Here is a 17,293-nt window from a genome sequence, read left to right as displayed (position 1 = left end):
TGTGTAGAATATAGAGCTGTTGACATGGCTGTGAGTGAGAGTGTATGTTGAAAATCTGTCAAGCTGGGAAACAGCCAATTGGAGCTAGTGCATTCTCCTTGAGGATCCATCTTGAACGAGCCTTTGACTTTTTAAGGAATGCATTCTGCCAGTGCCTGCCCAGAAAGAGCAGTGCAGGGCTTTAACAGTTACCCCTCGTTGCTTGGAATGACAGGGTTCTGAAAATGCAAGATTTTCTCCTGTGCTGGGTTCTGCATTATCCTTTTTGTACCTCTACCTACTGTAGATAGATAATGTGGCAAAGAATGATCCCATTTTAAATAGTTGTAATAGAGGTTGGTGTAAGGTTGGCGTAAGCTCCATCCTCATCTCCCTTTCACAGGTACACACTTGGAGCGGTGCCGTCAAACTGTCATCTTACTATCTCACAATTCAGTCTTTTCTCTTTCCCAACAACACATGTTCTTATAATGACACGGAGTACCAAAACACAGCAATTAAGTGAATTATCTCTGGTTCTTAACATATAATCCCCAGAAATGCCCTGTGTACTGTCCTCCAGAATTAATAAAAAGTAGCTGAACAACACTTAAACTGGCCTGTCCTTCACTTAATGTGATTGTGGATCCAGATCCAGAAATCAATTTTTAGGTCGCTTAAGACTTGTTTGTGTTCACATTCTTTGTTCACAAATATACTCTACATAAATAGCCTGAATCTAATTCAGTAGGAATGCAGAGATTTTGGATGCCTTTTTTCCAAAGCTTTCTGTATTCTCTGTGCAGAGAGCAGTCTCTTCTCTCAGTCCTGCTGTGGCTGAGATGCTGTGTGATTTTAGCTGGGAGAGAAGCGTGTAGAAGATCAAGATAGATTTTAGTTGGTTGGAAACCAAAGAGGCCTGTCATAGTCTGTCTGCACTTCTTCCAACTCTCCAACTGCACATGATTTAGACTAGACAGGTATTTTATGGAGCAACAAACAACATCATCAAACAAGGCAATCCGTTTACACTTTTACAACAACAGGTTCGTAATGTGTAATTCTTTGATAGCAGTTTTTGTGTATTGTGCATAATAGGCTACTTTTATATTATTATGGTTTTGTTATGTTGCTGACTGTGCTGCCTATTCCAATCACACCAAGTGACAGTATTTGATGTGATTTATAGCCAAGTTAATATGGGCTCTGAACCAGCTAGATGCATATGTAAAAGAGCCTGTCCCTCTAGGTCGGTCCCAAAAAGTGCACTACTTTTGACCAGAGCCCTATCAAGGGAATAGGGAGCCATTTGGGACACCTCCACAGTGTGGAACAGCTTGGCTCTGACCTCTGAAGGACAGGTGAAGTGCAGGTTGTTATACTGCTGTATATACACGGAACAAAAATAGAAATGCAACATGCAACAATTTCAAAGATTTTACTGAGTTACAGTTCATATAACGAAATCAGTCAATTGAAATAAATAAATTAGGCCATAATTAATGGATTTCACATGACTGGGAATACAGATTTGCATCTGTTGGACACAGATACGTGGATCAGAAAACTAGTCATTTTCTTGTGTGACCACAATTTGCCTCATGCAGATCTCCTTCGGATAGAGTTGATCAGGTTGTTGATTGTGGCCGGTGGAATGTTGTCTCATTTTTCGTCAATGGCTGTGCGAAGTTGCTGTTTATTGGCGGGAACTGGAACACGCTGTTGTTTATGTTGATCCAGAGCATCCCAAACATGTTCAATGGGTGACATGTCTGGTGAGTATGCAGGTCATGGAAGAACTGGGACATTTTCAGCTTCCAGGAATTATGTACAGATCACCAGACAATGGCCCTCATGATCTTATCATGGTATTTCTGTGCATTCAAATTGCCATCAATAAAATGCAATTGTGTTCGTTGTCCGTAGCTTATGCCTGCCCATACCATAACCCCACCGCTGCCATGGGGCACTCTGTTCACAACGTTGACGTCATCAAACCGCTCGCCCACATGACGCCATACACACCTGCCATCTGCCCAGTACAGTTCAAACCCGGGATTCATCCGTGAAGAGTACACTTCTCCAGCGTGCCAGTGGCTATCGAAGGTGACATGGCTGTGAGTGAGATGCCGAACTGCAGTCAGGTCAAGACCCTGGTGAGGATGACGAGTACGCAGATGAGCTTCCCTGAAATGGTTTCTGAAAGTTTGTGCAGATATTCTTCGGTTGTGCAAACCCACAGTTTCATCAGCTGTCCGTGTGGTTGGTCCCAGACGATCCCGCTGGTGAAGAAGTCTGATGTGGAGGTCCTGGGATGGTCCTGGGATGGTGTAGTTATAGGTGGTCAACGACTGTGAGGCCGGTTGGAGATACCGCCAAATTCTCTAAAATGACGGTGAAGGTGGTTTATGGTAGAGAAATAAACATTTCATTTTCTGGCAACAGCGCTGGTTGACATTCCTGGAGTTAGCATGGTAACTGCACGCTCCCTCAAAACTTGAGACATCTGTGGTGTTGTGTGACCAAACAGCACATTTTAGAGTGGCCTTTTATTGTCCCCAGCACAAGTGTGTAATGTTCATGCTATTTAATCAGCTTCTTGAGATACCACACCTGTCAGGTGGATGGATTATCCTGGAAAAGGAAAAATACTCACTAACAGGGATGTAAACAAAGGTGTTCGGTGGGGTTAAGGTCAGGGCTCCGTCCTGGCCAGTCAAGTTCTTCCACACCAATCTCGACAAACCATTTCTGTATGGACCTCGCTTTATGCACAGGGGCATTGTCATGTTAAAACAGGGAAGGGCCTTCCCCAAACTGTTGCCATAAAGTTAGAAGCACAGAATTGTCTAGAATGTCATTGTATGCTGTAGCTTTAAGATTTCTTTCACTAGAACTAAGGGGCCTAGCCCGAACCATGAAAAACGGCCCCAGACAATTATTCCTCCTCTACCAAACTTTACAGTTGGCACTATGCATTGGGGCAGGCAGCGTTCTCCTGGCATCCGCCAAACCCAGATTTGTCTGTCGGACTGCTAGATGGTGAAGCGTGATTCATCTCTCCAAAGAACGCGTTTCTGCTGCCCAGAGTCCAATGGCAGCTAGCTTTACACCACTCCAGCTGATGCTTGGCATTGCGCATGGTGATCTTAGTCATCTGTGCGGCTGCTCGGCCTTGGAAACCCATTTCATGAACCTCCCAATGAACAGTTCTTGTACTAACGTTGCTTCCGGAGGCAGTTTGGAACTCGGTAGTGAGTGTTGCAACTGAGGACAGACAATTTTTACACGCTATGCGCTTCAGGACTCGGCGGTCCCGCTCTGTGAGCTTGTATGGCCTACCACTTCGCGGCTGAGCCGTTGTTGCTCCTAGATGATTCCACTTCACAATAACAGCACTTCCAGTTGACCGGGGCAGCTCTAGCAAGGCAGATGTTTGGCAAACTGACTTGTTGGAAAGGTGTTATCCTATGACAGTGCCATGGTGAAAGTCAATGAGCTCTTCAATAAGGCCATTCTACTGCCAATGTGTGGCTATGGAGATTGCATGGCCGTGTGTTCGATTTTATACACCTGTCAGCAACAAGTGTGGCTGAAATAGCCAGATCCAGTAATTTGAAGGGGTGTCAACATACCTTTGTATATATAGTGTATGTTGACTATGATGTTACTTTAGATAATATGGTGAGCTAGCAGTTATTATATGAAGTTTTCGCTTGGAAAGTTGTTTTTTTGTCTGGACACAGATAGTCCACAGGCGAAGGGAAGGGGTGAGAGGAGGAGAGCGCGTGGATGCGAGAAGGAATTCAATGAGCTGTTTGTATGTGGCTATGAAAGTAAACTGTTTGCGTGTGATCAGGGGTGTATTCATTCAAACCGATTCTGTTGAAAAACGTTTCTTAAACGGAAGCAAATGGAACAAAATGGGGATTAGCATACCTGAATTTGTCCAATAGAAACTCTTGTTTGCAACTGTTGGACTAATGATTACACATAGGTCAGCTTTATGCAGGCAAGAGTGTTCAAGGCAGTATTGAATGTGTCACTGTCTGCCCATGTGACACTGTCTTTCACCTACGCTGAATTCATAGGCTAGGTTGTAGCAACCTCATGATGGGTTTAGGGAACATTTTAGTATCATGTAGTAGCCTGAACCTATAGGGGTTTAAACTGGGTGAATGGAATATGAATGACAGTCATCCAATATGCAGTAATAGAAATAAGGCCATGCTCATGAAAAAAAAAGTATTGTCCTCCCTCATCTTAAACGGCACCGACTGATTAGGATGGGGATATTACTAAAAAAGTAGCTATCAATCTATGTACCATTTTATGAATGTCTGAAATTCTCATCTCTATTAGGGCCAATGGGTAAATACATGGTTTATTGTCCTGAATAGCCACTCTGCATTGAGGAAATGTTAGTTGTTTGTGGCTGGTAACCAACTTCCTACAGACATATTATATACATTTTAAGCATTTTGCTGGAAAGCACAGAAAAATCCCCTCCTGGAACTCCTCATTGTCATGCCTGTGGAGATAGTAGTATGTTGACTGAATACCATGTTGGAACCATAGAAATAGAACCAATCTAGTCATTGTAATTCTAGTCATTCTAATCATACTAGTTCTGTGGTTGGAACATTGAGACCCTGTCTCGTCTCCATAGCTCCTTGTCATTGAGGTGCCAGGCATAGGTTTCATGGGTTTGCCAGGCAAGAGTGTGACTTAACATCAAGTGTGAGACGATTCCTGTCTCTGTGGCTGGCCAAGCCCACCCTGAGTTACCCAAAAGAGGACTATAAATGGGCATCAAACAAGGAACAGTCGAGTCACCAAGATGGCCGCCACCACCACCGCCACAAATGTAAAACACACATTATGTTATAGGCTAGGGGCTAAAATGATCATCATTCATCACCTTCTTTGACTTAACTCATTTGAAAAAATGTTGGGTGGGAATCCAGTCCACATTAATAGGATGAACCTTACAGATATTTTCTATGCAAGTTGTACTAGTTGAGAAGTAAGAGGTGGAAGGGCTTGCATTTAAATATTTGATTATGCTGTATTGTGATACAGTACGGTGCTTCTCTGTCTGGGAGATGTAAGAACTCATGATTCGATTCTTAGAGGCGCTGTACTAATTGAATATCAAAGGGAACTCTCTGTCTGTACAAAAGTATCTGATTAATCTAATCTACAGTGTGTATCACCCATGATACTCTGCACTGAGTCAGCCAGGTCAGGATGTTCCTGTGTGTTTACGAGCTGTGTCCCCAGTCAGTCCTCATTAACGTAAGTAATGACATTTGCCTCTACTCAGCCATCTGGGTCCTGGCTCTGCTTCCTAAGGTTGCCTCCTGGAGTAGGATAATTAAATGGATAGTATGAGGAAACTTGCTATAACTCTTACAGACAAGATCAGAGACATTCCCACTGCCATCTACAGCCTCACCTCCAGGCTATACCGTACCATCTACTGCCTCACCTCCAGGCTATACCATACCATCTACTGCCTCACCTCCAGGCTATACCGTACCATCTACTGCCTCACCTCCAGGCTATACCGTACCATCTACTGCCTCACCTCCAGGCTATACCGTACCATCTACTGCCTCACCTCCAGGCTATACCGTACCATCTACTGCCTCACCTCCAGGCTATACCGTATCATCTACTGCCTCACCTCCAGGCTATACCGTACCATCTACTGCCTCACCTCCAGGCTATACCGTACCATCTACTGCCTCACCTCCAGGCTATACCGTACCATCTACTGCCTCACCTCCAGGCTATAACGTACCATCTACTGCCTCACCTCCAGGCTATACCGTACCATCTACTGCCTCACCTCCAGGCTATACCGTACCATCTACTGCCTCACCTCCAAGCTATACCGTACCATCTACTGCCTCACCTCCAGGCTATACCGTACCATCTACTGCCTCACCTCCAGGCTATACCGTACCATCTACTGCCTCACCTCCACGCTATACCGTACCATCTACTGCCTCACCTCCAGGCTATACCGTACCATCTACTGCCTCACCTCCAGGCTATACCGTACCATCTACTGCCTCACCTCCAGGCTATATCATACCATCTACTGCCTCACCTCCAGGCTATACCGTACCATCTACTGCCTCACCTCCAGGCTATACCGTACCATCTACTGCCTCACCTCCACGCTATACCGTACCATCTACTGCCTCACCTCCAGGCTATACCGTACCATCTACTGCCTCACCTCCAGGCTATATCATACCATCTACTGCCTCACCTCCAGGCTATACCGTACCATCTACTGCCTCACCTCCAGGCTATACCGTACCATCTACTGCCTCACCTCCAGGCTATACCGTACCATCTACTGCCTCACCTCTAGGCTATACCGTACCATCTACTGCCTCACCTCCAGGCTATACCGTACCATCTACTGCCTCACCTCCAGGCTATACCGTACCATCTACTGCCTCACCTCTAGGCTATACCATACCATCCACAGGGTGTCCTGTGATATTCCGTGCCCGTAGGGTGCTGGCTGTCTGACTTGCTGGCTGGCTGGCTGGCTGGCTGGTTAGCTGGCTGCTCCAGCCTCCAGGGTTTCTCAGGCTGCCTAGTTGGTGTTGGTATGTGGGTCCAGCCCTGATCAGGCTGGCTGGTTGGTGTGTGGGTCCAGCCCTGATCAGGCTGCCTAGTTGGTGTTGGTATGTGGGTCCAGCCCTGATCAGGCTGGCTGGTTGGTGTTAGTGTGTGGGTCCAGCCCTGATCAGGCTGGCTGGTTGGTGTTGGTATGTGGGACCCTCCCTCCCCTTTTGCCTCTCCCTCCAGCACCTGTGTCGCCATGAGTCTGCTCCCTTGAAATATAATATCATCATCTGTGCTTCATTTATCGCTGGCAGGCCTTTACAACCCCTGTTTAATCCCTGCTACATTTGTGTCTTTGAGAAACAGAACCCTCTGGTGACTGGCTTTGAGAGAGGAGATGTGTGAAGATTTATTTGGGGTCTGACTTTAGGAGCCCCCTTTTTTATTAGGACGCCATATTAAGTAACTCCCCCCCTCCTGTGGTTTAGATCTACGACTGGGAACATGACTTTAGATGTTCAGCTGATCACGTTGCATGTTTGTGTTGTTGTAAGGCATTTCTAGCATTGATTGGTACTGTTGGTATATTTAGCTGCTTGTCAATAGAAGTGTTCTGAATTGATCAATAAGCTTCCACTGGTGCTCCAGTCATCTGCCGCTGCATCCCCATGAAACTTGATAGGAGAACTACATGTGATGCATCATTCCTCATCATTCCATCATGCACCGTCTATAACTGTCTGCATTTACAAACAAAATGATCACAAAAATCGCTTTGCACTAATCATGAGGAAGAATCAGTCAATAGTTCACACAGGTAATCACCATTGAGAGGGATATATCATTCACAGTTTTAAAACAAAGATGGAGCAGGTGCTTCTGTTTCTGTCAACAGCTGTCCCCTCCAGTGTGTGTCAGCAGAAACATGTGTATGTCAGGCATGTGGCCAACAGAAGGTAGACTGTCTGCCATGATGCATGTACTGTCTGCCATGATGCATGTACTGTCTGCTATGATGCATGTACTGTCTGCCATGATGCATGTACTGTCTGCTATGATGCATGTACTGTCTGCCATGATGCATGTACTGTCTGCCATGATACATGTACTGTCTGCCATGATGCATGTACTGTCTGCCATGATGCATGTACTGTCTGCTATGATGCATGTACTGTCTGCCATGATGCATGTACTGTCTGCTATGATGCATGTACTGTCTGCCATGATACATGTACTGTCTGCCATGATGCATGTACTGTCTGCTATGATGCATGTACTGTCTGCTATGATACATGTACTGTCTGCCATGATGCATGTATTTTCTGCCATGATGCATGTACTGTCTGCTATGATGCATGTACTGTCTGCCATGATACATGTACTGTCTGCTATGATGCATGTACTGTCTGCCATGATACATGTACTGTCTGCCGTGATGCACGTACTGTCTGCCATGATGCATGTACTGTCTGCTATGATGCATGTACTGTCTGCTATGATGCATGTACTGTCTGCCATGATACATGTACTGTCTGCTATGATGCATGTACTGTCTGCCATGATACATGTACTGTCTGCCGTGATGCACGTACTGTCTGCCGTGATGCACGTACTGTCTGCCATGATGCATGTACTGTCTGCTATGATGCATGTACTGTCTGCCATGATACATGTACTGTCTGCTATGATGCATGTACTGTCTGCTATGATGCATGTACTGTCTGCCATGATACATGTACTGTCTGCCATGATGCATGTACTGTCTGCTATGATACATGTACTGTCTGCCATGATGCATGTACTGTCTGCTATGATGCATGTACTGTCTGCTATGATACATGTACTGTCTGCATGAGGTCTGTGCCAACATTTTGCAGGACAATCAAATAGTGTGAGTCATGAGATCACGTTGTTGTACAAAGGAACTAATACAGCATTTAAAGGACCTAGGTAAGCGGTGTCACCAGGAGACTAGAAGAGCCGTACGCCATAGGAGGAAGCAGGTAGCAGAGTTTGTACCGTCAGGTATTTGGTAAATATTCTGTATGTAGGCCTATCCTTCCTCAAGGTTGTAGAGCAGCAGAGATCTCTTCCTTCACATGAATCCTTGTGCAGCGGTACATTACAGCCTTGCATTATCACATGCCTTATTAAGCATTGACGCACGGAGAGTAGTGATGGATAAAAGCAGGCAGACCAATAGACCAGGTTTCTGAGGCCTGGCTGGAGGTGGATTTGGATACAGCGCTGCCTGACTGCGTGTTTCTATGGTAGAATTCGGTTCATTTATCGCCTTTCACAGTCTACCTGCCTCGGAATCCTAAATGGCACCCTGGTCAAAAGTAGTGCACTAAATGGGGAATAGGGTGCCATTTGGGATTCATAATTGTCACGACAGTGACGGATGGTGGCGCCCCTCGGCCGGGCGGAGCTCGGCGGTCGTCGTCACCGGCCTACTAGCTACCATCGATCCCTTTTTGTTTCACTTTCTGTTGGTTAGGTCTAGGTAGGCACGCACCTGTTTTGGGTTAGTCATTAGTAAGGGGGGGTTATTTAGTTTAGCGTAGGATGTATGTGTTTGTACGTGATTGTGTTGCTTGTCCGGGTTTTTTGTGCTAGAGGAATGTGTACTGGGTTTTTCCCTCTGCCTGTGGTTTATTTTCATTGTGTACACCACCGCAGTATAATTTAAGGGCTGCGCCCCTATAATTTTGGCGACCACATCCAGTTGCTTTTGAATAAAGAAGTGTGGTCAAGAACTCTCTGTCTCCTGCGCCTGACTCTACCTCTCCTGTTGTTTTTCGAGCCAGCCCGTGACAATACTGATGTTCAGGTAGATCTTCCTGCCAAGCTGGCTGCTCCAGTGACAAATACACTACTTTGGGGACAGCCTACATTGTGCTGTGTTTCTAATACTACTGCAGTGCTGACACAGGCAATGTCAAATGTATAGTGTATACCGAGACTATTTGTTTTGTAAATACCAGAACTGTATAGAATAGGATGTGTTGGACAGTCAGCCTCAGATGTGTGCCTTTAATCTGTTAAAGGTGAAACAAAAGCGTTGTCTTTCTCTTTTACAGGATAGTGTGATTGTTTGAAGCGCTGCTGCGACCAGAGACCTTCAACATGAATACAGGTGTGTATCTGCCAGTGGACAGTTGTATTGCTCTTCTTCTTCTTCAGGTCTCTTTGAATTTCATTCAATCGTTCAGCCTTTTCTTTATTCAAAACAGCCACACAAACCGGTCCTCTCTCTGGGCCTTTGTCCAACAGAGCTGCAAGTGACTGGGCATTCATCTCATGGCTCTCTGGTAAACCGGGCCTGTTTGTTAGTCTCATTTGTGGGCTTGACTTTTCTCCCAGATATTAAAGGAAGCTCAGTGGCTTACAAAAGAACTGGGCATTCCACACCCCAGATATGCAATGAATACAACCCCCCATTTAAAGTAACTGATTGTTTACCCATGTCTATGTCCAAGCCAGACAGCTCTTCCTGTAAGCGGCAGGCCCTAGTCAGGATGCTTTTAGTATGAGTCATGAGGAAATCATAATTCTGCCTCTTCTTATTGCAAGGCATTGTCCATGTTGGCATTTGGGATAAAAGCTATTTTCTCAGTTGCATGTGATTAGATTTTTGGGGATTTCCTCTCATTCCTCTTGTTAAAGCACTGGAATAAAAGCGGGCAGATCACTTTTCAAAGCTTTCCCATTAAAATGATGCTGTATTAGGCCTTCATAGCTTCTTATGGAACAATACTCAGATCTATGCATTGTGCATGCAGTCACTCCCGCTGTGAGAGATAGGCCTAAACTATGCACCACAATGCTATGCTTTCTGATGTGTTTTCTGCGAGAGCTGCTCTAAATGATGCAGGATATGTTTCCTATTATCAGCCCATCAAATCTACTATAGAAATGGATCCTATTTCAATGTGCTGTACATATTTTATGTCCGTATATTCAGTACCAAAATTCGAATTACATTTTTCATCAGATGATCCTGCCTTGCATGCACAATGACTTGCATTATGTGACAGAATGCTTTATTTAATGTTATTGGGATCAGGCATGATTTGGGTTAATCTTCTTTATATGCTTTAATCTTTTTTCACATTAACATAATTTTGCCATGAGGATGTATTTTAATTAATGTGCTTTGTTGGTGGGGGACGAGGGGGGCTTGTGTCTGTCTTTGTTGGGTGGGGGGCTTGTGTCTGTTGGGGGAGGGCATGTGTCTTTGTTGGGGGGAGGGCATGTGTCTTTGTTGGGGGAGGGCATGTGTCTTTGTTGGGGGAGGGCATGTGTCTTTGTTGGGGGAGGGCATGTGTCTTTGTTGGGGGAGGGCATGTGTCTTTGTTGGGGGGAGGGCATGTGTCTTTGTTGGGGGAGGGCATGTGTCTTTGTTGGGGGGAGGGCATGTGTCTTTGTTGGGGGAGGGCATGTGTCTTTGTTGGGGGGAGGGTATGTGTCTTTGTTGGGGGGAGGGCATGTGTCTTTGTTGGGGGGAGGGTATGTGTCTTTGTTGGGGGGAGGGCATGTGTCTTTGTTGGGGGGAGGGCATGTGTCTTTGTTGGGGGGAGGGCATGTGTCTTTGTTGGGGGGAGGGCATGTGTCTTTGTTGGGGAGGGCATGTGTCTTTGTTGGGGGAGGGCATGTGTCTTTGTTGGGGAGGGCATGTGTCTTTGTTGGGGGAGGGCATGTGTCTTTGTTGGGGGGAGGGTATGTGTCTTTGTTGGGGGAGGGCATGTGTCTTTGTTGGGGGGAGGGCATGTGTCTTTGTTGGGGGGAGGGCATGTGTCTTTGTTGGGGGAGGGCATGTGTCTTTGTTGGGGGAGGGCATGTGTCTTTGTTGGGGGAGGGCATGTGTCTTTGTTGGGGGAGGGCATGTGTCTTTGTTGGGGGGAGGGCATGTGTTTTTGTTGGGGGAGGGTATGTGTCTTTGTTGGGGGGAGGGCATGTGTCTTTGTTGGGGGAGGGCATGTGTCTTTGTTGGGGGGAGGGCATGTGTCTTTGTTGGGGGAGGGCATGTGTCTTTGTTGGGGGGAGGGTATGTGTCTTTGTTGGGGGAGGGCATGTGTCTTTGTTGGGGGAGGGCATGTGTCTTTGTTGGGGGAGGGCATGTGTCTTTGTTGGGGGAGGGCATGTGTCTTTGTTGGGGGGAGGGCATGTGTCTTTGTTGGGGGAGGGCATGTGTCTTTGTTGGGGGGAGGGTATGTGTCTTTGTTGGGGGGAGGGCATGTGTCTTTGTTGGGGGGAGGGCATGTGTCTTTGAAGAAGCTACTTTGAAGAATCTCAATTATAAAATATATTTTGATTTAACACTTTTATAGTTACTACATGATTCAATATGTGTTATTTCATAGTTTTGATGTCTTCACTATTATTCTACGCTGTAGAAAATACAAAAATAAAATAAAGAAAAACCCTTGAATGAGTAGGTGTGTCCAAACTTTTGACTTGTACTGTACGTGTACCACTATGCTTCTCAGATAATGGAGGACACTCCCATAGCACTTCCCTGTTTCTCACGCTCCAATAGCACTTCCCTGTCTCTCACTCTCCCATAGCACTTCCCTGTTTCTCACTCTCCCATAGCACTTCCCTGTTTCTCACTCTCCCATAGCACTTCCCTGTTTCTCACTCTCCCATAGCACTTCCCTGTTTCTCACTCTCCCATAGCACTTCCCTGTCTCTCACTCTAACTCTCATGAAAAGAGTCAAGAGCTCACCAAACCTATATGGGGCAGCAGGTACTCTATTCACCCCACTCAACTCTAATATGCACCTCTAGTTTCTTCTAATATACACCTCTAGTTTCTTCTAATATGCACCTCTAGTTTCTTCTGATATACACCTCTAGTTTCTTCTAATATACACCTCTAGTTTCTTGTAATATACATCTCTAGTTTCTTCTAATATGCACCTCTAGTTTCTTGTAATATACACCTCTAGTTTCTTGTAATATACACCTCTAGTTTCTTCTAATATGCACCTCTAGTTTCTTGTAATATACACCTCTAGTTTCTTCTAATATGCACCTCTAGTTTCTTGTAATATACACCTCTAGTTTCTTCTAATATGCACCTCTAGTTTCTTCTAATATACACCTCTAGTTTCTTCTAATATACATCTCTAGTTTCTTCTAATATGCACCTCTAGTTTCTTCTAATATACACCTCTAGTTTCTTGTAATATACACCTCTAGTTTCTTCTAATATGCACCTCTAGTTTCTTCTAATATACACCTCTAGTTTCTTCTAATATACATCTCTAGTTTCTTCTAATATACACCTCTAGTTTCTTCTAATATGCACCTCTAGTTTCTTCTAATATACACCTCTAGTTTCTTCTAATATACACCTCTAGTTTCTTCTAATATACACCTCTAGTTTCTTCTAATATACACCTCTAGTTTCTTCTAATATACACCTCTAGTTTCTTCTAATATACACCTCTAGTTTCTTCTAATATACACCTCTAGTTTCTTCTAATATACACCTCTAGTTTCTTCTAATATACACCTCTAGTTTCTTCTAATATGCACCTCTAGTTTCTTGTAATATACACCTCTAGTTTCTTCTAATATACACCTCTAGTTTCTTGTAATATACACCTCTAGTTTCTTCTAATATGCACCTCTAGTTTCTTGTAATATACACCTCTAGTTTCTTCTAATATACACCTCTAGTTTCTTCTAATATACACCTCTAGTTTCTTCTAATATGCACCTCTAGTTTCTTCTAATATACACCTCTAGTTTCTTCTAATATGCACCTCTAGTTTCTTGTAATATACACCTCTAGTTTCTTCTAATATGCACCTCTAGTTTCTTCTAATATACACCTCTAGTTTCTTCTAATATACATCTCTAGTTTCTTCTAATATGCACCTCTAGTTTCTTCTAATATACACCTCTAGTTTCTTGTAATATACACCTCTAGTTTCTTCTAATATGCACCTCTAGTTTCTTCTAATATACACCTCTAGTTTCTTCTAATATACATCTCTAGTTTCTTCTAATATACACCTCTAGTTTCTTCTAATATGCACCTCTAGTTTCTTCTAATATACACCTCTAGTTTCTTCTAATATACACCTCTAGTTTCTTCTAATATACACCTCTAGTTTCTTCTAATATACACCTCTAGTTTCTTCTAATATACACCTCTAGTTTCTTCTAATATACACCTCTAGTTTCTTCTAATATACACCTCTAGTTTCTTCTAATATACACCTCTAGTTTCTTCTAATATACACCTCTAGTTTCTTCTAATATGCACCTCTAGTTTCTTGTAATATACACCTCTAGTTTCTTCTAATAAACACCTCTAGTTTCTTGTAATATACACCTCTAGTTTCTTCTAATATGCACCTCTAGTTTCTTGTAATATACACCTCTAGTTTCTTCTAATATACACCTCTAGTTTCTTCTAATATGCACCTCTAGTTTCTTCTAATATACACCTCTAGTTTCTTGTAATATACACCTCTAGTTTCTTCTAATATGCACCTCTAGTTTCTTGTAATATACACCTCTAGTTTCTTGTAATATACACCTCTAGTTTCTTCTAATATGCACCTCTAGTTTCTTCTAATATGCACCTCTAGTTTCTTCTAATATACACCTCTAGTTTCTTCTAATAAACACCTCTAGTTTCTTGTAAAAAAATCCTCTAGTTTCTTCTAATATACACCTCTAGTTTCTTCTAATATACACCTCTAGTTTCTTCTAATATACACCTCTAGTTTCTTGTAATATACACCTCTAGTTTCTTCTAATATGCACCTCTAGTTTCTTGTAATATACACCTCTAGTTTCTTCTAATATACACCTCTAGTTTCTTCTAATAAACACCTCTAGTTTCTTGTAATATACACCTCTAGTTTCTTCTAATATACACCTCTAGTTTCTTCTAATATACACCTCTAGTTTCTTGTAATATACACCTCTAGTTTCTTCTAATATGCACCTCTAGTTTCTTCTAATATACATCTCTAGTTTCTTCTAATATACACCTCTAGTTTCTTCTAATATACACCTCTAGTTTCTTCTAATATGCACCTCTAGCTTCTTGTAATATGCACCTCTAGTTTCTTGTAATATACACCTCTAGTTTCTTCTAATATACACCTCTAGTTTCTTCTAATATGCACCTCTAGTTTCTTGTAAAATGCACCTCTAGTTTCTTCTAATATGCACCTCTAGTTTCTTCTAATATACACCTCTAGTTTCTTCTAATATACACCTCTAGTTTCTTCTAATATGCACCTCTAGTTTCTTGTAATATACACCTCTAGTTTCTTGTAATATACACCTCTAGTTTCTTCTAATATGCACCTCTAGTTTCTTGTAATATACACCTCTAGTTTCTTCTAATATACACCTCTAGTTTCTTCTAATATGCACCTCTAGTTTCTTCTAATATACACCTCTAGTTTCTTCTAATATACACCTCTAGTTTCTTCTAATATGCACCTCTAGTTTCTTGTAATATACACCTCTAGTTTCTTCTAATATGCACCTCTAGTTTCTTCTAATATACACCTCTAGTTTCTTCTAATATACATCTCTAGTTTCTTCTAATATGCACCTCTAGTTTCTTCTAATATACACCTCTAGTTTCTTGTAATATACACCTCTAGTTTCTTCTAATATGCACCTCTAGTTTCTTCTAATATACACCTCTAGTTTCTTCTAATATACATCTCTAGTTTCTTCTAATATACACCTCTAGTTTCTTCTAATATGCACCTCTAGTTTCTTCTAATATACACCTCTAGTTTCTTCTAATATACACCTCTAGTTTCTTCTAATATGCACCTCTAGTTTCTTCTAATATACACCTCTAGTTTCTTCTAATATACACCTCTAGTTTCTTCTAATATACACCTCTAGTTTCTTCTAATATACACCTCTAGTTTCTTCTAATATACACCTCTAGTTTCTTCTAATATACACCTCTAGTTTCTTCTAATATACACCTCTAGTTTCTTCTAATATACACCTCTAGTTTCTTCTAATATACACCTCTAGTTTCTTCTAATATGCACCTCTAGTTTCTTGTAATATACACCTCTAGTTTCTTCTAATAAACACCTCTAGTTTCTTGTAATATACACCTCTAGTTTCTTCTAATATGCACCTCTAGTTTCTTGTAATATACACCTCTAGTTTCTTCTAATATACACCTCTAGTTTCTTCTAATATACACCTCTAGTTTCTTCTAATATGCACCTCTAGTTTCTTCTAATATACACCTCTAGTTTCTTCTAATATGCACCTCTAGTTTCTTGTAATATACACCTCTAGTTTCTTCTAATATGCACCTCTAGTTTCTTCTAATATACACCTCTAGTTTCTTCTAATATACATCTCTAGTTTCTTCTAATATGCACCTCTAGTTTCTTCTAATATACACCTCTAGTTTCTTGTAATATACACCTCTAGTTTCTTCTAATATGCACCTCTAGTTTCTTCTAATATACACCTCTAGTTTCTTCTAATATACATCTCTAGTTTCTTCTAATATACACCTCTAGTTTCTTCTAATATGCACCTCTAGTTTCTTCTAATATACACCTCTAGTTTCTTCTAATATACACCTCTAGTTTCTTCTAATATACACCTCTAGTTTCTTCTAATATACACCTCTAGTTTCTTCTAATATACACCTCTAGTTTCTTCTAATATACACCTCTAGTTTCTTCTAATATACACCTCTAGTTTCTTCTAATATACACCTCTAGTTTCTTCTAATATACACCTCTAGTTTCTTCTAATATGCACCTCTAGTTTCTTGTAATATACACCTCTAGTTTCTTCTAATAAACACCTCTAGTTTCTTGTAATATACACCTCTAGTTTCTTCTAATATGCACCTCTAGTTTCTTGTAATATACACCTCTAGTTTCTTCTAATATACACCTCTAGTTTCTTCTAATATGCACCTCTAGTTTCTTCTAATATACACCTCTAGTTTCTTGTAATATACACCTCTAGTTTCTTCTAATATGCACCTCTAGTTTCTTGTAATATACACCTCTAGTTTCTTGTAATATACACCTCTAGTTTCTTCTAATATGCACCTCTAGTTTCTTCTAATATGCACCTCTAGTTTCTTCTAATATACACCTCTAGTTTCTTCTAATAAACACCTCTAGTTTCTTGTAAAAAACACCTCTAGTTTCTTCTAATATACACCTCTAGTTTCTTCTAATATACACCTCTAGTTTCTTCTAATATACACCTCTAGTTTCTTCTAATATACACCTCTAGTTTCTTGTAATATACACCTCTAGTTTCTTCTAATATGCACCTCTAGTTTCTTGTAATATACACCTCTAGTTTCTTCTAATATACACCTCTAGTTTCTTCTAATAAACACCTCTAGTTTCTTGTAATATACACCTCTAGTTTCTTCTAATATACACCTCTAGTTTCTTCTAATATACACCTCTAGTTTCTTGTAATATACACCTCTAGTTTCTTCTAATATGCACCTCTAGTTTCTTCTAATATACATCTCTAGTTTCTTCTAATATACACCTCTAGTTTCTTCTAATATACACCTCTAGTTTCTTCTAATATGCACCTCTAGCTTCTTGTAATATGCACCTCTAGTTTCTTGTAATATACACCTCTAGTTTCTTCTAATATACACCTCTAGTTTCTTCTAATATGCACCTCTAGTTTCTTGTAAAATGCACCTCTAGTTTCTTC

At 41.8% G+C, this 17,293-nt stretch overlaps 1 protein-coding gene across 11 annotated transcripts in view; it reads left to right on the top strand.

The window, feature by feature from the left end:
• sorbs2b (sorbin and SH3 domain containing 2b) overlaps positions 1-17,293 on the top strand; it is a 78,120-nt gene that overhangs the window by 13,329 nt on the left and 47,498 nt on the right. For all 11 annotated transcript variants that reach the window (XM_045724085.1, XM_045724083.1, XM_045724084.1 and 8 more), the window contains one exon: positions 9,654-9,709. In XM_045724085.1, the coding sequence (XP_045580041.1) occupies positions 9,700-9,709 (10 nt within the window). In that variant the 5' untranslated portion in view covers positions 9,654-9,699. The remainder of the gene's footprint in view (positions 1-9,653; positions 9,710-17,293) is intronic.

Source organism: Salmo salar, chromosome ssa09 (assembly GCF_905237065.1).
Source record: "Salmo salar chromosome ssa09, Ssal_v3.1, whole genome shotgun sequence".
Classification (NCBI taxonomy): Eukaryota; Metazoa; Chordata; class Actinopteri; order Salmoniformes; family Salmonidae; genus Salmo; species Salmo salar.
The sequence above is the reverse complement of the archived record's forward strand: the minus strand, read 5'-3'. Positions and strand labels throughout refer to the sequence as shown.